Source organism: Phascolarctos cinereus, unplaced genomic scaffold (assembly GCF_003287225.1).
Source record: "Phascolarctos cinereus isolate Bilbo 61053 unplaced genomic scaffold, phaCin_HiC Scaffold_3;HRSCAF=262, whole genome shotgun sequence".
Taxonomy (NCBI): domain Eukaryota; kingdom Metazoa; phylum Chordata; class Mammalia; order Diprotodontia; family Phascolarctidae; genus Phascolarctos; species Phascolarctos cinereus.
This window is the reverse complement of record NW_027555736.1, coordinates 194,543,926-194,566,162: the sequence shown is the minus strand read 5'-3', so window position 1 is coordinate 194,566,162 and position 22,237 is coordinate 194,543,926. Positions and strand designations below refer to the sequence as shown.

Sequence of the window (22,237 nt, the reverse complement as noted above, 5' to 3'; positions counted from 1 at the left end):
CAAGATACACTATTTCTGGATACCTAAAGACTATATAGAAGATTTAACTAATGAGGAATGCACTGGTTTTCATATTTATGGACAGTCAGTGGCCACATAGAAAAGATTAGATATGTACTCTACTAGAGCAGCCTACTGGTTTCTTCATATAGTTCAAATGTGACTTTAACATGTTAGATAACACTTGGATCTCTGCTTTCCAAGGCTCTGTAATTCAAATTTATCACAAATTACATTCCTGAAAAAGACTTTTAAATACACATCAGTCTCTTCTTTAGCATGTAATTTTTCCTCATTACTTCAACTTTAGGATATAATACATGATATCTCTTCTGGGCTTTTATGTAATTAATAGAGACAATCCAATTTTTCACACATTATAGTTACCACAGCTACACTGTACATGCTTTTGAGGCATTTCACAATAAACAAACTTCCATAATTCTTCAAAAAAGCTTAAGAAATACACTGACTACATTTCCTTTATTAACTAAACAATTATAATGATTTACAGAACTGTAACTTATTAAAATTCCAATTCAAAAACTACTTAAGTACCTACTATGTACTGAACATCATAGAGATATTTTAAGTGGATAAGGAGGAAAATGAGGTATTAGATGACTTTAAGTTCCCAGTAAAGTATGCAATAACATCATCTGTTAAAAGTTAAAAGGGAGGGGACTTAAGAGCTTAAAGTATAAAAGGTTTAAGACCAGTCAAAGAAATAGCATCAGTCCTTAGTAAACTCAATCAACACAGTTTTGTAACTTTTCTCAATAATCCCTGACAGTCAAGAAGGAAGAGTGAAAACAAAGGGAAAAAAATGTGGGGATAAAGAAGCTGAAACAACAAAAGGTGAAATGAGCAAAGGATCATAGAGTAGTGGCCATAACACCTGAACACATGGCCCAGGGGTTTTTAGGGAATGAGTAAAGATAGAAGTAAGTCAATCAATAAGCATTTATTAAGCCTATTATGTGCCAGGCACTGTACTAAGGGTGAGGAATACAAAAAAAGAGGCAAAAGACAGTCTTGGAGCTCAAACTCTCAAGTAAATAAATATGTACAAATAAGTATATATGAGTTCAGCTTTGGAAAGTTGAGTTTAAGATGTCTGCTGGAGATATCCAGTTCTAGATGTCTGAAAAGCAGTTAGAGATGCAAGACTAGAGGTCAAAAGAGAGGATAAGGCAGGATATAGATGTGAGAATCATCAGCATAGTTAAATCCATAGGAATTAGTAATATCAACAAAAACTTAGGGATGAACTGAGAAAATAAGAAACAAGTCATGCATGATGATAATGAACTAGGTTCAGTAGAAATGAAGCAGTGGGAAATGTAAAACAGGAGATTACCAAAGAGAATAACTTCATGTTTCAAGACTCTGTAGGTAGGGAAGCTTCACAGTATTGTCACACTGGTGAGTAATAAGTCAAGATCTGTCTTGACTCTCCAAGCTTCACTCAGGACTTCCTCTATCATCCTGAAGCCTCATCATCCCCCAGTTCTTCATCTTGAAACATCACTCTAGCAGAACCAGAAGAACACTGTACACAGTAACAGCAACACTGTAGGATGATAAACTATGACAGACTTAGTTCTTCTCAGCAATACAATACAATGATCCAAGACAACTCCAAAAGACTCATGATGGAAAGTGCTATCCACATTCAGAGAAAAAACTGTGGAGTTTGAATGCAGATCAAAGCATACTACTTTCACTATTTTTGGTTGTTTTTTTCTTTCTTGTGGTTTTTTCCTTTTGTTATTCTTCTTTCAGAACATGACTAATGTGGAATTATGTATAACATGACTGTACTTGTATAACCTATATGAGATTGCTTGCTTTCTTGGGAAGGAAAGGAATGGAGAGAGAAAACATTGGAACTCAAAATCTCATAAAAATTAATATTGAAAACTATCTTTACATGTAACTGGAAAAGAATTAAATACTATTAAATGTAAAAAAGAAAAGAAACCTCGCTCTAAGGGCAGCTAGATGGCACAGTGGATAGAGCACCGGCCCTGGATCCAGGAGGACCTGAGTCCAAATCTGGCCTCAGACACATAACACATACTAGCTGTGTGACCCTGGGCAAGTCACTTAACCCCACTGCCTAGCCAAAAAATAAAAAAAAAAAGAAACCTCGCTTTAGAACTGGAATTCATACTTTGAAAGTACCCACTGCCTCACGACCTCTTCCCTCTACTTGGACAGCTCCTTCTAGAATTCTCATTTATAAAGAGAGCCCAGGCCAGCCATGTCTTATTCCTCTCCCACCTGGACTTTATGTGTTGTTTTTTTTCCCTTTTATTCCATGAAGGCAGAGACTTTCTTTCCACTTGTATTAGTAATTACAGCCCTTAACAGTGATAATAGTTCACTATCTTTTGCAGTTAACAAAAAAATAAAATACACACACACACACACATATATATAGATATAGATATAGATATAGATATAGATATAGATATAGATATAGATATAGATATAGATATAGATATAGATATAGATATAGATATAGATATATAGATATATAGATATATAAAACCAGGGGCCAAAATTTTAAAAGTGTCATCAGTTTGGTAGTTTTGGGACATTTGAGTGGACATCAACAAATATCCTAAAGAAGGGATATATGGGCCTGAAGAATGGAACATTTAAGAAATTCCTCCCAAAAGGTTTGAGAATCATTCATATTAAGAGAAAAATCAACTAGATGCAAATAACTTACTGAAGTTGATACTAATACTGATTTCCTCATAAATCTGAAGTTGCACTATATCTAATCAATCAAGTCTACACTAAGATGAATGTTAAGTACAGAAAAAAGGGTATCAAACAATGATTACTAAATATAAACAAAGTCCCTAAAGAGGGTAATGTATAAAGCAGTTGTTCTTAACCTTTTTTGCCTCCTAGGCCTCCTTCCCAGTCTTTCCTTGTTTCATGGACAGCTATTTGGCAGCCCTTGCAAGAATAAGGTTTTTCAAATGCATAAAAGAAAAGATACGGCTTTACAAGGAAAACCAATTAAACTGAAATAAAAATAGAACTTTTTTTCCCAGCCAAGTTGATGGACCTACTGAAATCTATCCACAAAAGGATCCATGGACCACAAGTTAAAAAAAAACATGATATAGAAGTATTCAAATTCTAGTACAATTAGTCAAGTAAAAATAGAACCTGCATTTACATATACATGTATTCTTTATAACCAAAGATACCACTTACCTATAGAATTTTTTTTTTAGGCAATTGGGGTTATGATGACTTTCCCAGGGTCACACAACTAGTAAGTGTGAAGTGTTTGGTCTGAGGCTGGATTTGAACTTAGGTCCTCCTGACTTCAGGGCCGGTGCTCTATCCACTGCGCCACCTAGCTGCCCCTAGAATTTTTTTTAAATTTTTATTCTATTAACAAAAATCTGCCTTCTCTTTCCCACTCCCCTCTCCCATTGAGAAAGAAAGAAAACTACTGTGAAAGTATAGTCAAACAAAATCCAGTCTCCCAATAATCATGTTCCCCAAAAATATGTCTCAATCTGCACACGTCCATAATCTCTCAGAAGGCAGGTAGCCAGTTTCATCATGAGTCCTCTGGAACCGTGGTTGGTCACTGGTCATTGTGCTGATCACAGCTCTGAACTCCTTCCAAGCTGTCTGTACAAATATTACAGGTATTGTATACAATGTTATCCTAGTTCTATTCACTTCACTTTTCAGCAGTTCATACGAATCATTCTGTTTTTCAGTGACCATCCTTTCGATCTTTTCTTAAAGCACAACATGTGGGGGGGGGGGTTGGTTTTTTAACCACTTTTAAAAGGCTATATAGGATGGCAAATAGAATACTACACTAGAATTCAGGAAATGGAGATTCTAGTCCTAATTAGACCACTAATGATGAGCTACTATCAAAAGAAAAGAGATTAAAGGAAAGTTGCTCACAAATTGGACACCAAAATTCTAAAAAAAAAAACCCACCATCACTATCTCAACAAAAACAAGTGCCTGCTGGATACAGTAATGTTTTAAAACCTGAATTTATACTATGTGAACACACAGCATTTAATAGTATTTTACACGCAACAGAAATTACTTTCAGGTTCACAGTCACAAAGTAATTGCTAACAAACAGCTTCCAAATAGATACCTTTTTTTGGGGGGAGGGAGAAGGCAGGCAATCCAGATTAAGTGATTTGCCCCAGGGTCACACAGCTAGTAAACATTTGCAATGGATTTGAACTCAAGTCCTCCTGACTTCAGATGATCTATCTACTGCACCACCAAATGATATCTTGCAGGGCCTACTATAATAATATAGCATCCATTTTAATACAAAAGTTTCTATATGTTGATTTATTCATTTGTATAGCAAAATCTTTCTCATAAATTACGAAGAGCCCAATTTGAATCATCATGAATTCTAAATTTTAAATCCAAATTAATGCAGTTTTATCTTGTTTTTAAAAGAACTACTCTTTGCCTAAAGTATTTCAAATCTTCCTAAAGTATTTCAAACCTAAATAAAAATTTAACAAGTGAAAGAAATTTCTGGCACTCAGCAAGCTAAATAATATAATATTACCAGAGAATCAAATTTAAATGTATTTATTCTGTCTAATTCTCCTAAATAATCCTATATTGTCAAAGTTAAATATCTAACTCTATCACAAACCACTGGAAAAGCACATTTTCTCTGGGAACAAACACCATAGCCTAAAATTCTGCCAAAGCATCAAGATATTAAATAGGGAATTTAGCAAGCAATACCACTGTATCCTGGATCAACAGAAATCATACATTTTGTTCCTAGATAGCAGCTACCCATCTTCTTTACAATCAACTAGAAAAAGTGAACACAAACCTGCAAAAAAACTTTAAAAAATAAATTTGATTAAAATTATTTAAAAATGAAGTCTAGAGAGAATAAAGACTATCAATGGGCATAATCAAGAAGAGAAAGAATTAATTGTTACTAAATGCTAAAAACCTTGTTTCTTCACTAATAAATCAATATTCTAAGGAGGGGCATTGTAGAGGATAGAGTCTTAAACCAGGAAAGATGGGAAGGCACAAACAGTGACACTACATGGCCAAGACTATTTATTTACTATGTATATATACTTACACATGTATACATTGTTACCCCTGATAGATTAGAAGTTTCTTGAAGGGGAAAGATAGCTTCATTTTTGTTATTTTTCATGGTATCCCCAGTACTCAGTATATGTTTGTTGACTGGATCAAGACAGGAAGTTGTGAAAGAGAATGCTGACCTTACTGACTGTGGGACTTTGGGCAAGTCATTTAACCTCTCTGAACTTTTATTTCCTTATCTGTAAATTCAGGGAATTGGGCTAAATCAAAGGTATAAAATATATAGGTCTCTTATGTCCCTGAAGCAGACTAAAATGTAACTGGGGAAATAGTTTTTTAAAAATAAAAATACAACAAAACAGATAAAACTAAGTCAACATACAGCCTGCAAGGCTCCTTATTTTAGTGGCCCTGTTTCTATTTGAGTTTGACACCACTGTACCAGATAAGCTGTAAGACCTTCTCCAGCTCTAAATCTACAATCCTATGCCTACCTTCCATTCCAAAGGATGAGTTGTCTCCACCACCATGTATGAAGAGTTAGACTTAGAGAAAAGGTAGATGAGAGGACAGAGACTCCAAGTGAAGAAATACTGGCCTCAGAACGAATAACAGATGAGATGGGAAAGAAAGGGCACCGAAAAGGATTAGGCTCCAAAAGGTAATACACAGAAGTCCTACTGCCTAATCCAGGAACTAATATATCTGAAAATGAGGTGCTTCAAAAGAAGATGAAAGAAGAAGGGAATGAGGTAAGAGTTATGGAAGAGATCTGTAACCGCAGATAGGCAGGTTGAAGAAATAAAGACTGAGTATCCTAAATACCACACTGGTGATGGGAAAGGAAAAAAACAAAGAAAGACATGACAGAATAAATACACACAAAGTTCATGAAAGGAAGGCACAGAAGGCTACATTTTAGAGTATCTTAGAAGGAAAAAGACAGGTGAGGAATGTGATGGAAAATGGGAAATTTTGTATCATGCTGTTAGGGAAGGGTAGAAAACCCCAGATAATAAAAACAGTAATCAATAAAGGAAATATGAGCCCAGGATAAAGATCTGAATAGAAACTAAGTAATGACAGTATAAAAAATAAATGGTTGGATCAAAGACCAAGTCATAATAAATATTCTACAGAGAATAATGAGAAAATCCATCAAAATTTATGGGTTAAACCTCAAGTAGTTCTCAGGAAAATTTACATCCCTGAAAAGATACATTTCCACGGATAGAGCACTCAGGAGGACCTGAGTTCAAATCCAACCTCAGACACTTGACACTTACAAGCTGTGTAACCCTGGGCAAGTCACTTAACCCCATTGCCTAGCAAAAACAAACAAACAAAAGAAAGATCTATTTCCCGACTATAAGAATGAACTGAGCATGCAAACAAAAATAACTAAGAAAATCACAAGTTAACCACCAAATAAGCACAAAATAAATCTTAAAGCTTAGAAAAAATACACTTTAAAATAAAAGACATAATGAGTTGTTTTAAAAAACTTAACAGAATTTGCTCTCGTTGCTGCTGAGTCACGTCTGGCTCTTCATGACCTTGTGGACCATACTGTCCGTAGCGTTTTCTTGGAAAGGCTACTGGAGTGGTTTGTCATTTTCTTCTCCAGTGGTTTAAGGCAGAGGTTAAGTGAATTGCCCAGGATCACTTGGATAGTAAATGTCTGAGGCCAGATTTTAACTCAGGTCTTCCTGACCCCAGGCTCAGCGCTCTGTCCACTAAATCACCTAACTGCCAAACAAAAGCAACCAACCATTAACTAAGTAGATTAAAAGACAGAGAGAGCTAGCGAGAGAGCAAGCGAGAGCGCGGGCAAATTGACAGAAACGAACAAGATAAACTCATTGAAAAGTAAAAGTGTTATGAAAAAAATACCATAAACAATTGTCAACAAAACAAAAAAATTTAAAGGAAATTATCAACATAAATACAATTAAAAAGTTGGAATTAATCAAGGGAGTCCCTTCATCAATTAGATGAGCTTTTAATCAGTATGATAAGCCTTTTTGTCTGAAGCACCTAAGGGGCATCTACCTATGAAGAAAATAGAAATATACAGTAATACTTCCTTTAGAGGAGAAAGAGAACTCCAGACTGCTTTTCACTGACTGAATCTGCCTCCAAGCTGATTATCTCTTCCTCTCTCCATGCTCTATACAAGGGAATCAGAGAAACTCTTTTGCTGTTCACGGGGCAGAGCAATACAGCAACAGAACAGATTTACATTCTTTAAAGATGAGGGGAATAAATGTAAATGACCCTGTCATCATTTGCATAGCCTCTTTTCCCAAACCACCTCCAAAATGGGTGCTTGAAGAAGGAACCTATGAGATTTGAGTATTGAATACTTAAAGTCAGCTTTCTGGACACCAGTCAGAAACAAGTTCCTGAGAGTGGGCTTTCCCTAGGGTTAGGATTCCCGTAGGATATTTTGGCTGCTGTTAAAGCACTTTAAATTCCTGCAAAAGCATAGGACAAAAGCAGACAAATGCTTGCACACATGGCCTAAGGGGACAGACTGTTAGAAGTTTTACAGAACCAGAGGTCTATAAATTATTTGTTTTTAACCAGTTGGTAGTTATTTCAATATAATTAGTTTCCCTTATAATCTTGTGCATTTTATGTTAGACATATAAAACATACTGTTCTGAAAAGGGGTCCATAAGGCTTTTTCAGAAAGCCAAAAGGGTCCATGGTACAAAAAAAGCCCTACTTATGTTCACTAACCCTTAGCTCCTGGGAGGAAGACTGAAGAATTTCAGTTCTCTAGCACTAAGATCAGGCAACTGCCCTTTTAGCCTGAGCTAAACCCTAAAGACTGCCTCACCAAATTTGAGAATTCCTAAGTTTTGAAAATTCAGGCACTGGCCATTCCAAAGAAAGAAGAGAACTGGCCACATAATTACTGAGCAGCGTCCAACCCTGGAGAAAAAGAGAGAGCTCATATTGCCTCTGAAGCTGAGAGGTCACAGGATGGGAAGTAGCAATGGCGAAGGCTGCAGAAAGAGATTAAGGCTAACTTAACCCCAGTCATTACAGTAACCTGGAGAGCATTGGTCTAACACAGATGTGATTGTTTCTTTGGCTAACTACCATCTGGGGGAAAAAAACCTCCCAATTACTAATACAAAAAAACACAAATTAAAACTCTGATATCTCAACTATAATTAGTAAATTGGCAAAGAAGAAAAAAGATGGGAATAGTCAATGTTAGGGCAACTGTGGAAACATAGGCACACTAATTTATTTCTGACGGAGCAGTGAATTAGTATGACCATTTTGTAAAGTAATTTGGAATTGTGCAAATAAAGTGGCTGAAATGCCCCTACTCTTTGACCCAGACTACTGTTGCATATATACCAAGATCAATGATTTTTTAAAAAGATTCCACATACACCAAAATAATTATAGCAGCACTTTTTGTGGCACCCTAGAAACCAAGGAGATGGACACTGATTAAGGAAGAGCTAAAAATAAACTGTGCCACATGAATATAATGAAATATTACCATGCTGTAAGAAACAACGAATACTAGGACTACAAAGAAGTTCACGAAAAGATTCTAGAAAGACTTACATGAACTGATGTACAGTGAAGTAAGGAGAGCCAAAAATATAATGTTCACAATGACTACAGCAATGTAACTGGAAAGAACTACCACCACACTATGAAAAATCAATGTTGTAGAATTATTTAAAAAAATAAGCATGGCCCCAAAGAGAAATGTTAGTCAATAAGCATTTATAAAGTGACTACTCTGAGACAAGTCTTTTGCCAAGCACTGGAGATATAAAGAAATAATGATGAATACACAGACATATAAAAAGATTCATAGGAACTGATACAAAATAAGTGGAGCCAAGAAAACAATACACAAGATGATGACAATGTACATGAAAAGAACCACCACAAAACATAATCGAAAATAAAAGTTGCAAAATTACAAAGAATCACAAAGAACAGGCTTGACCCCAAAGAAGAGATATATATTCCCTCCCTTCCCCATTTCTGTTCCTTTACAAGGTGGGGAGGTTTTCCCAGGTATGGAACATTGTATTTCTTGTCTTTTTTTTTTCAACGTTATTGGTCAATTTTGCTGATCCTCTTTTTTTCTTTTTTCATTAAAAATAAACTTATAAAGTATATAAAGTTATAAACTATGTTATAAAGTATGGGTATCTAGGAGAAAGAGAGGCACGCAGGGAAAAATTTAGAGGATATTAAAGAAAGATACCAATAAATTTATTTTAACAAGTATGTCATAAATCCCACTCATTACTTGTTTGTTTCTAGTGATTGTTTGACCTCCTAAGCAGCAAACTGGTAAAGATGAAAAAAGTAGTGTTGGAGGAAAGGTATACACATTCCATTAGTGGAGCTATCAATCTGTTCGACCATTCTAGAAACTTATTTAGAATTATAAAAATAGTCACTTAAAACATTCACTTTCACACCCTTTTACCCAGAACAAAGGGTACCATATAAAACAACCAATCTTTGTGGTAGCAAAGGACTAAATAACAAACTGGATACCATTCTTGGGGAATAACTGCACAAACTGTGATGTAGGAATAAAAGAATATCACTGTGCTATAAGAAATTAGGAATATGAGGAATTCAGAGAAATATGGGAAGACTCATATGATCCAAGAGAATGAAGGATCACCCATCTAGAGCTGGAAGGGACCTTAGGAGTTTATATCTAGTTAAACTCTCATATTAAAGTCAAGGAAACCAAGGCTCAGAAAGAACAAATGACATCCCCAAGGTCATACCGGTAGTAAATAGAACAGCTCCAAATTCACGATCCTTTTTTTCTGAGTCTAAGAATAATATGCATGACTATAGTAACATAAATGAAAACAACACAAATACTATAAAACACAGATTAAATGCAATGATCATTCTTAGTTTCAGTGAACATTGGATAATAAAACACACTTCCTTCTACGTAGATATGGGAGACAAAAATGTGGAACGAATGAATGTTGCACAAACTATCAAATGTGGCTGTTTGTTGCTTTGATTTTGCTTATTTTCTTCAAAGGGGAGGACTCAATGGATTTGGTGAGCAATAATGGGAAATTATCATAACACATAAAACCAAGACATAAAAATACCATAAATTCTACTCTTTACAGAGACATGAAATGGCAAATTCCCTTAACATCAAATTCAGCACTTTAATCAAGACATTCACAAACAGAATGATCTTAAAATATAGCCTAACACTGCCAGAGTATGTTAAAACCAGTAGGTCTTAAAAGCTACAAGATGTAAAGTGACCTACAGATATCATTAGGACCAAGATTAAAGTCCACATTGTAACTCCAAATCCAATGTTCTTTTCACGATATTAATTGCCTGTGATGTATTTAATCTAATGGAAGACATCCAACTTGCTCTTTACAGGGTAAAAGTCTGAGCCAAAACTAACTTATAGTATCTTTTAAGCTGTAATTACCTAAATAGTTAATGGAAGCAAGGGCATCCTGCTACAGGAGAAAGAACATAAGACCTAACTCCTGGATTATTGTCCCAATTATACCAGTATCTATCTGTGTGACAACAAATATTGTTATAAGCACAGGGCACCTGCTATGTGTCAGGCACTGAGGACACAAACACAAAAAATCAAACAGTCCCTGCTCACAAGGAGCTTCCATTCCATTCCAATAGGAAAGGCAAGAAACATATATAAAAATAGAGAGAGCATGAATATGAAGTTGATTAGATACAAAGTAGTTAAATATAAGACAGAATGGGAAGGCACTTCATATATCTATTTGAAAATATTAATTACACATACACACACACACACAGACACAATGTGTCAAGTCTGTATTAGCCAGAAGGTTGGGAAGAGGCAGCATGGTGTGTGTGTACTGGACAGATGAAGATCTCAGTTTGAATTCCACCTCTGACACTAGCTGTGTGAGGCTTGGCAAATCATGTAACTTCTCTGGGCCTCAGTTTTCTCATTCATAAAATGAAAGGTTAGATTTGATGACTTCTAAAGTCTCTTCCAGTTCTAAACCTAAGTGCTTCCACTTTCTCTCCTCCCACTCTTCTTAACCCTTTACAAATCTAGCTTCTGACCTTATCATTCCACCAAAACTGCTCTCTCCATAGTTACTCATGATCAATCTCTTAGTTGCCAAATCCAATAGCACTTTTTTTCAATCATCACTCCCCTGCAGACTTTGAAACTGTTGATCACTCTTTCCTCCTGGATATTCTCTTCTCTCTATGTTTTTGTGACATCACTCTCTCCCACTTCTCCTCTTACCTATCTAACCACTCCTTCTCTGTATCTTTTGCTGGATCCTCTTCCAGATCATGCCTTCTAACCATAGGTGTTGTGTCCTGTGTTCTATTCTCTTCTCCCTCTATACTACTTCACTGGGTGATCTCATCCATATTTGGGCCATCTTTATTTTTTTAATGTGCTATTGCTATCACTGTGTAAGTGGAGAAAGTTTTGAAAAAGGAAGAAAAAAAAATCAGAGTCCATTAAAAATCTTAGGAAGATAACAAAATGAATAAAAAGCAGCTTAGTAGTAACAAACCTCAGAAGACAGCCCTTGTATGCTCCATTATAAGAAAACTCAAGCAAACATTCACTCTAAAATAAGCTCCTAGTTCACTTATAACATACTCTAGCCCTCTCCCTCCCTCTTCAACCCTCTTCCTGCTTCTAGACTGGTTCAATTTAGCACTGGTGAGATAAAAATAACTCCTGGACTAGATATTGGTGTACATCTCCTTCCAACCACAGTTCATACATGAAAAAAAAAAGGTATATGCAAAATGTAAAACTCCAGGCTTTTCCATCCATATAATTTGTATGTATATGTACACACATTTGAGTACACATAAAATACACTACTGAAATGACAAGAGATAAGCAGCCTGGTCTAGTGGGAAAAGTGCAAAATTTGGAGCTAAAGGTCCTGAGTTCAAATTCCAGCTTTGCCACTCACTAACTGTATAAACTTGGACAAGTCACAACCTCTCTAGACTTGAAGTCTCCTCATCTGTAAAATTAAGGGATTGTACTAAATGACCTCTAAATCTATAATCCCAATACTGTTCTATCATATTTGTGATGTCAGTATTTCATGTCACATGAGTTTACTAAGAACAAGGTCATGATATGCCTAAAAACTTTACCTAATGAAGTTTCCTAGAACATATGTATTTCCTATGCTAAGGGATATTTGTTGCAGAGAGCGCGAGAGAGTTTGAGGAGAAAGAGATGGATGGAGGAGGGGCATCCACTAGTTAGAAAAGAGAGACAAAAAAAGCATTGTTAAGGTAAAAGGTAAAGATATCGGTTCCAAGGGGAGCAAAGTAAAGGACACACTAATGTTGCTGCTGTTGCTCCTGATACCAGAAGTGAAGGCACACAGTACCCTCTATTCTACCTATGCTTTCCTTTTTTTAAATTTTTTTTAACACTCAAAACTATGCCACAAGAATCTAAGTCCTATGAAGCTTAACATTTTTATCAATAATTAATATGGCAGCATAGTGAAAGTGGGAACTCAATAGCTCTCTACTATAGCACAGCATCTCTCAACATAATCTTAAGCTGCATTAACAGAGGTTTAATACCCCATAAGAATGAGAAAGTGATAACCTTGGTGAGTCCACCTCTGGAGTACTGTGTTCAGTTCTGGAAACAATATTTCAGGGAAGATAATAACAAGCTAGAGTATGTCTAGAGGAGAATGACAAGGATGGGAAAAGCACTGAAGGTCATACCATATAAAGATCAGGTGAAGAAACTAGATATGTTAAACCTAAAGGAGATCTGGGGGATATAATAACTGACTTCAAGTATTTGAAAGCCTACCATAATAGAAAAGGGATTACACTTATATTTCCTGCCTTCTCATCCCCCCCCAAAAAAAAACTAAGACCAATACATGGCGACTTCAGAGAGGCAGATCACTCCACTCCAACTGGAAAAATATATCCTAATGATCAGAACTGTCAATAGAATGGGCTGCATTTAGAGGCAGTGGTTTCTCTATCCCTGGAGGTCATCCAGAAGAGGCTAGCTAAGTGATCACTTCCCAGGGATGCTGATGAGGGTGCAAGAGTTGTTGAGATCCTTTCCATGTGAATCAGTGGGATGAGTGATATTTTGAACAAGATCACATTTTAGTAATGTCCCTAAATTCACACCACTTAGGTACCTACCTACAAAGACTGCAGAGAACTTCAAATTTCCAAACTCTACATGCTCTTTTCAATCTGCTCTCATTTTTCAAAAACCATTTTCTACAAGAATGTACACCTAATCATTAATGCGCATCAATGGGAAAATAGGGCCCAGTAAGGAGAATTTCATTCTACAGCTAATTATTCAGGATTATAGCAGTTAAATCTATCAAAGGACACCTACATATATCTCAAATTATACATAGCATCACTGTGAAACAAATTTTCAAAGCAAAAAGTCAAATTATGCCAGGCCAGGAAAAAGTCAATTCTAATCTAACTCCAATGTTACAATCTCTAGCAGATGTGAAAACATACACTACATTTTACCCGATTACACAGTCTCAAGAATATCCAGGAATTGTTATCAAGAGTGAGGTATCTAAATTGTATCATCCCCCCAGTTTTTTTAAGTAAACACTCTGTTGCTCTTCTCCATCCCAACCCCCTAACTGCAACTGATCTCTCAGTACACTGAAAAGACGTGTTCCTTACAAGTTCAATGTGCACGTTTGTTTTTAAAGTAAGTACTATATGATCTTGATAAAATAAAGACTAAGCACAGCAGCAGAGATTCTGGCGCTCTCTCATCTTAGTGGTCCCCTGTTACTAAAGTCCCTTGGTAACTGAGTAGCTTGTAATTTCCATGTCTATTTTTAATATACCATCAAATGGATAAATCTAAATAATCAGCTTTGAAATGCTTTAACGGGTACACAAGCTAACAATAAAAAGTATTCAAAGGTAATTCCTATCAAACTCTTTGTAAAATTGATTTAAAGTGCAAATTTTATTATTTGTTTAGATCTAAAATGACTTGTTTAAAAGAGCAAAAATCCTAATTCGTGTTTAAATATAGTTAATACAGTACAACTATATCTCAAGAATTCCAAAACCTTCAAAACAAAACACTGATTAGTGTCCAAAAGTCATAGCTCTCATAATTTAAATTTAGTAAATGTATTTATATTATTCCCAAACTTAAAAATTTCAAAATCATCCTGTCAGAATATCATACTCAGTAAACTAAGAGAATTTTAGTCTCCTAATCCAAGAAAATGTTTTAAAAGGATGAAGCATACTATAGAAGAATATTTTAAAGAACCAACTAAAATCTAATACAATTCCTAACTTAGTATCCCTCAGAACTTTGAGACACTTAAGTGGAATGATTTTAATAAAAATTCTTCAAACTATACAAACTACCCTTAATTGCTTATTGAATAGGGGAGCAAGAAGGGATATTTGGAAATGAAGGTAATGAGGGAAAAAAAAAGATGCCTACAATTTTTTTTTTACTTAAAGAAAGCATATCCCTATTCAAGTTTGTCCTAAATGAGAAATACATAAAGTTCTTAAAATTTAGCTGCTATTCAACGAATTATAGGAAGGAGACAGTATTATTTAAGATAAATGACTATCTATGTAGTAAGCAGAAATTTATTATACATATCAACATACTCCCATTCACAAAAAATAAAATCTCACTTTTGCTATAGAACAAGAACACAATCAACCTGAATCATGAACTTCCTTCTGAAACCTCAAAGGGCAAAAGGGACAGACAGAAGGAAGCAGAAAAAGATGTCAACCCACATTATCTCAAACCTGCTTTGTCTGATGACAAACTATGTTAAGGAATTAAATTTATCCATGAAAGCAGTAGAATCCATATGATTCTTCAGCTTACCTACACACCACGATCTAGAAAGAATGAATATTAGTGACCCTCACAAATGAGATCACTTTAATTTTTTCCCCAAAAGAGCCAAGTTTAATCAACATTAAGAAATGCCTCATTATTTTAGAAATTTGTATCTCTTAGACAAAAATATACATAGAAAAATAATCTTTAACACTGATTTCCAATAGAATCCATTTTTTAAAAAAGATTGAGCTTTCTTCTAATCAGGCACTACCACAGGAATGATTTTAAAACATTTCAAATCTCTCAGATGACACAACTTTTTAAAATCTGAAAACTCAATTTCTTCATTTATATTAACCCAACAGGCTTTGTCTAATTACACTATAAACATGCCACTATTTTCATAAGGATGTATAAATATTTTTATGGGATTTAATGATCTATAGCAGTTATACTTTAAAGTATATATGCTATGTATAAAGTGTATATACACAAGAAAATGAGCTACTTTCTAGAAAAATTGTTCAAACATCACGAAGCACTATATAGTGATAGCACAACTTTTATAAATGAATTCTTTAGAAAACACAGTATCAAAGATGGTCCAGATATAGTGGTGGGTAGCACAACATAGTGAAAAGTAATCTAGACTACAATTCCTAAGAAATGGTTGTCTCTGTTTTGCCACTTAAATAGGGCTGTACAACCTTCCAGGAAGTCAATGAACCTCTCAGTCTCAGCATCTATAAGATAGAGATGACAGTCTGTCCTGACCAATTCAAAAGACTGTAAAGATTAAATAAGAAGAGGTGACCTTGTTTTATAAACTGTGAAGCACTTTAAGAATGTAAGACAGGCAGTCCTTGTTGACCAATACAACACAGATCAAATACAGAAATATCTGAAACCAAAGATTTTCTGGCTCCGACAACTAAGGAAGGGATTGACCATACTTAATAAAAAGGAAATTTTCCCATTTTTGTAGTAAAAAGAATTTAATACCTCATAAGGAAAACTCAAGTTTGCAAAATGAAATCTTAATATTCCACTCAAAAAAAAGGAAAACCAGCTTTTCGTTTTTATTAACAAATAAGCAGACCACATATTTACAGACACAAAACTGACAGAAAAGGTACCAAACAAGATCCCATTGCTTTTAAGAGAACAATACTACATACAGCCTGAAATGCCTCTCCTTCAACACGGTGTCTACTCTATATATGAATATCACACAAGATTACTTGATACAAGCAGTAACAGAAGTAACTGCTCAAGCCCCTTCTGATTATTAATATGAAGTAAGGAATAAAATATGCCCCCTGTGGAAGATTAATAAAAGGAGTTGGCCAAACGTTACACAAGATGAGGTTAAGTAGATGATAGCAGTATGAGGGAGGGCCCACAATGATGAGAACACAAATCCAATCAAAATACCAAAGAAATTTTAAAATTTCATTTGGCTAACTTGACTTCTCTTTTGCCATGGCAATCCACACAGTAATCCAAATCCAGACAAAAATAGAAAATTGCTCTTCATCCAAAACAAAAACAGATTTTGACCATGTTTAGTTTTCAAATGCAAAAAAACAAACAAAAAACACAAGAATTCAGGAACATTCTCCAAAAATCAACAATATCACTATTTGTTTCATTAAAAACTATTTTCAACAGCTCTAAAGCTACATATTTGCAAATAATTCAGACATTTAATATTTTCATTTCTCTAGGGATTTTTCTTTTACTCAAAACTAGAGTTCCTACCTGCTATTATTTTCCATTTCAGACATTCAGAACAATTTGTCAAGGATCAAAGACTGAAAGATGTAATGATAGAGAAATTCAGAAAAGGTGTAAGTACAAGACTTGCATACCTGATATTTCTTTAAAATATGGGCTAATGTTTACCTGGCAGTTAAGCTTTTTTAAACATATGTATATCAAACCTTTGGCCCAACAATTCCACTTTTGGAAATACATCCTAAGCAAGTTTTCATAAAAACAAAGATCAACTGTCAAAATACTACGTATATAAATCAACATTATTTGTCATTTCAAAGTAAAAGAAACAAGCTAAATGTCCAACAGTCAAAGCAACTCTCTAACACAGTAAATGGAATGGGAGTCAATATGCCTTGGTAGAGAGAGGGAGTTTCCTCACCCATGGTTCCCTGCAGCAGAGGCATCACACTATCCCAAATGAGGCCCAAAAAAATCAGATTAAAATGTACCTGACAAATGTTCAGCAAAATAAATAAAAATACAATACCATATAATACTAATCTATGGTTTTCTAAGTCAACATGTGGCCTTCAGGTATCCATTTCTACTTGAGTTTGACACCACTCCCCCACACCAAAGAAAACACAGATCTGGACCACCACATACCCCTCCCTCCCAAAAAAAAAATAAGAAGGAAGGAAAGAAAGAAAGAAAGAAAGAAAGAAAGAAAGAAAGAAAGAAAGAAAGAAAGAAAGAAAGAAAGAAAGAAAGAAAGAAAGAAAGAAAGAAAGAAAGAAAGAAAGAAAGAAAGAAAGAATTTACATAATGGAATACAATGCATTTACTACAACACCATTAAAAATTATAACCATAAGGAATCAGACAATGTAAAAAAAAAGACCAAAAGAAAGTAAGCACACTAACTACAACTCCGTAAAAAGAAAGATTTATGCATATAAAGGCGAATGAACAGTTAATAGAATAGAAATCTAGAAGCCGTGACTACTAAGCTATTAAGGACATACTGTAGAAAGACATTAATTTTCAAGTATAAATAGTCACGTTATTTATTTGGTTTTAGTGTTCTCACTAAATTATTTTTAAATAATTTCAGTGACTACCATTATGCCTTGTAAACAGCAGGCATTTAATGTGTGCTGAATTTAATTTCAAATTTTAAAAAGCAAGAATCATTTATTTACACCGAAACGGCCAGGGAGGAAAATGACAGGGTTCCAAAGAACTATTTTAATAGTAAATAAACATTCACTGTCAAGTAAAAGACTACAGGAATTTAGACTTTTAAAAAGTAGCAGTTCACATAATTTAGTCAGGTGACAGCTATCTTTGGTATTATGTGAAAGTTTGAAAATTACTACACCACATAAAATAAAGCTATCGGTTCTGGATTCTCTGGCCCATTCTATTCCAGATTTTTTTTCGAATAACCCAAACCTGGGTATTAACGCTATCAATGTCATTTTTCATGAAATGGAGAATGTACTTATAAATCAATGCTATGCTACTATTAGACTATATGATAACACATGATGCCAACACTGGTAAAATGATTTTGAAGCCTGATCAAACATTCACACACAAAAATGCAAAATACCTAAAGTCACAAGAAAACTTAAACACCCCATTTTTCTGCAAAAATATATGCACAATGATAACTTTAATAAAAGCCAAATATAATTAACTCCAAGGAAGTAACTTATTTTTGTTGTACCAGGAGTCTGTCATATTAAATAATGCTTCAAATGAATGAGTCACTGAAGGGATGTGGAAACCTTTTCTGATTTACAAAGTTTTTCATAATAATGGCATTGTCAATGATATTTTTAAACTAACAAAAGATCAAGACAAACAAAACACCTTTATCACATGTATAATACTACCTTTATTCCCATACCAATAAAGAAATTTAAAAGTAATTGAACTAAATCTAAGCCAACATCTCAACTATTTTCCCCTTCTTATTTGGAACTAATAGCTAAATTTAAAAGGTTCCAGTAAGAATTACATTCTTAAAATAAATTCACCCAAAAATTCAAAAATTCAACACAAGAGCAAGCAGGTTGCCATGAACCATACATTTAACACAATTTTTAATATCATTTTATTTTCAAAGTTTTGGCACAAATTCATGTCCTTAGGAAAAAAAGCTAGAATACTAGTACAAGTTAAAGACTTTGTTTTGCCTCCAAATTTCCAGTTTGTCATTACTATTTCTAAAATTAAATCTCTGGTACATGTCATCCATCCAACTTTTACACTCCAAATTGAAAGTTATAAAACATATTTTTATTTTGACCCCACAAAAGGAAAAAAGCTCAAAAATATACACTCATTATCCTTCAAAGCATTTTTTGTCAATTTCATGGTATAGAAATAGCTACATAAAGAGATAAATATTTATATTCTTCTCTTTGATGTATGGCATATTCTGGAAATGAATCGACTAATCAATTAAAAATGATCATTTCCTATTTAGTCATTGTGTCACCACAATTATCACCACTGCTATTATTTCACTGAATGATTTTCAGTTGCTCAGAAAAATGCATTTCCACAATTCTGGAAGCACTTTAAAATAGTGGTAAAGAATTTATTTTAAAAACCCAAGGGCAAATTTCTAAAAACCTAAAGTCAGGACAGGCATGAAAACAGATGTCACTACAGAAACCCCAGTGGAAGATGATGAAGGGCTTTACTTACGTTTCAAAACAACGATCCACGTTGTCAGACATCAAAAGCAGCATACATAGCTGTTCAAGGGCTATTAGCTGCATGTCCCTTTCATCTCCCTGCCCCATCTGTAGCCATTCCAGCAATGTATCCGGGTCCACATCTGCCATGGTTTTTAAAAGCCTCTTTGCTTAAATTAAAAAGTAAAGGAAAAAAAATCCTTAAAATGCCCCAGCCAGATCAGTGAGCATCAAAAATACATCAGCTACAATCAAATTTTTGGCGTCTTCTCCTAGGAATTAAAAAAAGATTCATGAGTATATATATATGCAATAAACCATTTCGTTCTTTAATAGTTATTCAGTTTTCCTCTTCACTGACATTCAGTATTCCTTACTATACTAAATTAAAACCAATTGTGCCAGAGAACATAAGCTGATTAAGTTGCTGCCTAACCAGAAAGCTTCTTTTGTCAAAGACAGTAAAACAAGCTTCAGATCCAACTATTGCTATTACCAGCAACGCCAAGCCAAAAAGGCAAAACTACTTTCCTTTTTTCCCCCTGGCACACTCAATTTTTTTTTTACAAAATGATCTGCCAAACACCATGAGATTTAATTTCCCCTAATCACCTCACATTTCAGAAAATTATTGGTATTCATGTTTAAAAGCACCTTTTCCAAAGGAGTTCAATCACGTACAGCAAAATTAAAGATTTGAATAGGGACTCGGGAGAAGTTTTCAGGAGTTAAAAAAGTTCAACTAAAGTAAAAGTAATAGAAATATGTCGATGGATAAACATAGGTTAAACTATTAACATAGTTAATCCATACTCCTCTTTTCCTCCCTCCTCCCCCCACCCCAACAAGGAACGGGAGACAGGGGCACCCAAAAGATAAAGATCAAGGAACGAGCAACATCAGGGCAGCAAAGCAAGTCATTTACAGATGTTCTTTGTAACTGACACAACAGGAAGATTTTTCTAGTCCCACGTAAGCTAACGGGGGGGGGGGGAATGCGGGGGAGGGGGGAACGAAACCGACAACATGTGCCTTTGTGCACCCCGGGACAGGGACTAACAGGATTTGGTCTTAGGCACCCCCAAGCCAAAAGCAAGCCTGAAGCCAGGCAGCCCACTGAAGAGCACCCGACATCCCAGCCCTCTCCCTCTCCCCCTTCTCACTCCCTAGTCTGTCTGTCCCTATCCATCCCTCCAACACCCCCACACTCTCTCTCTTAGTTCTTCTGTTTCTCTGTGTGTCTCCCCACTTTTTAAGTTTAGTCCCAAGTCCTCTGAAAGGAGAGAGAATAACTTTGGGAGAGAAAATGGAGACGCCTCCCACCCACCCCAACAACAAAAAAAGGGGAGACGGAGGCAGAGGAAGGGCAGAGGGAGCGGTTCCCCCCCCAGGACCGGGGGCTGCCCCACCACTCCAGGGCCCAAGGGTCGCGGGGTCGCCGGGGGCGAGGAGATGAGCCTCTTCTCAAGGACAAGCGGGCTCCCCCAGGGCTGGGAGAGGGCAGCCGGCTCCGGGTCGCCTCCTGGGTCCGAGGTAAGGGGTAAACAAAGAGTCGAGGCGGGGGCTGCCTTCCTCGGCCGCGGCACTGCCTATCCCCGGGGCCGGGGCCCGGGCCAGGGCACCTGATCCTGGCTGCCCGAGCTCCGCTTCCACGCCCACCCCGGAGAGCCAGAGCCGCCCTGCTCCAGACCGACCAGCCTGGCCTCCCCGCCGCAGGCCCCCGGCCCCCGGCCCCCGATCCGGCCTCCCCGGCCCCAATTCCGGTTCCCTCTCCCGTCCGCCCCGTACCAGGCCGCGGGCGGAGCCAGGCCCGAATGCGGTCCTCGAGTTCGCGGGAAGCCGTAGGCCGCGCAGGTCGAGCCGGGCAGGAGCCGCAGGAAAAGCCCCGCCCTTCGTGCTTCTCCTCCTCCTGAGGGGGGCTCGGTGACAGCGGAAGCGAGCGGCCGAGCGCGCACCAGCCCCAGGCGGCGGCAGCCCCGGCAGGGTCCTTCCCCCCGCGGACACGCGGCTCCTCGGGCCCCGCTGCTCAGAGGCCCGCGCTGGGGCGGCGGCGGCGACGGCGGCGGGGGCAGCGGGGGGGGCCCGCGTCCATCGTGCTCCGGGAGGGGGCCAAGAGGGAGGGAGGGAGGAGGAGGGAGCAACACCGGGGCCAGGAAACCAGCGAGCGAGAGACAACCGGACTTGCCGAGCCCAGCGGAGGCGGAGCCGCTTCTGAATCACCCGGGCGGCGGCGACTCCCACAGGCGGCCACCTGGGGCGCTGCGGAGACTCGCTCCCGCCCGTAGACGGTTCGCTCCGCCAACCACGGAGCCGCGCCGTACTGCGTTTGCTGTCTCCGCCCGCGTGGAGTTGTACCTGCTCTCGCTTCTGCGGTGACTCTCCTACTTTCCCCCTTGGAGGTGGACTCTGGCCGGAGTCCTTCCCGAACGTTTAACTCTGCGCACCTTTGTGCCAAGGGGTTTCTTTCCCTTTTCTTTTTGGAGTGGAGGAAAAAATATGGAGGGTTCGGGGGAGTGCAGGCGGATAGTGTAGCGAAAAGGAAAGGTTACCAAAAAAAAGGAAAGAAAAAAGGGGAAAAGTCATTCAAAAAATAAATCAATATTTATTAACCGCCTACTACATGACAGGTACTATGCTAAATACTAGAGACATAAAAAAGAAACATGATATTCCCTGCCCCCAAAGAGCTTACAATCTAATGGAAGAGATGACATGTAAACATATATAAAGCAATCTACATACAGGATAAATCGGAAATAACACGGGGTGAAAGGAATTGGGAAAGGCTTCATGTAGAAGATGG

At 37.0% G+C, this 22,237-nt stretch overlaps 1 protein-coding gene across 1 annotated transcript in view; it reads right to left on the bottom strand.

The window, feature by feature from the left end:
- Positions 1 to 21,306, bottom strand: part of HECTD1 (HECT domain E3 ubiquitin protein ligase 1) — a 109,970-nt gene extending 88,664 nt beyond the window's left edge. Inside the window, 2 exon segments of the mRNA XM_021004235.2 lie at positions 19,445 to 19,604; positions 21,223 to 21,306. Coding sequence (XP_020859894.1) covers positions 19,445 to 19,584 — 140 coding nt within the window. The 5' untranslated portion in view covers positions 19,585 to 19,604; positions 21,223 to 21,306.
- Positions 21,307 to 22,237: the final 931 nt, after the last annotated feature.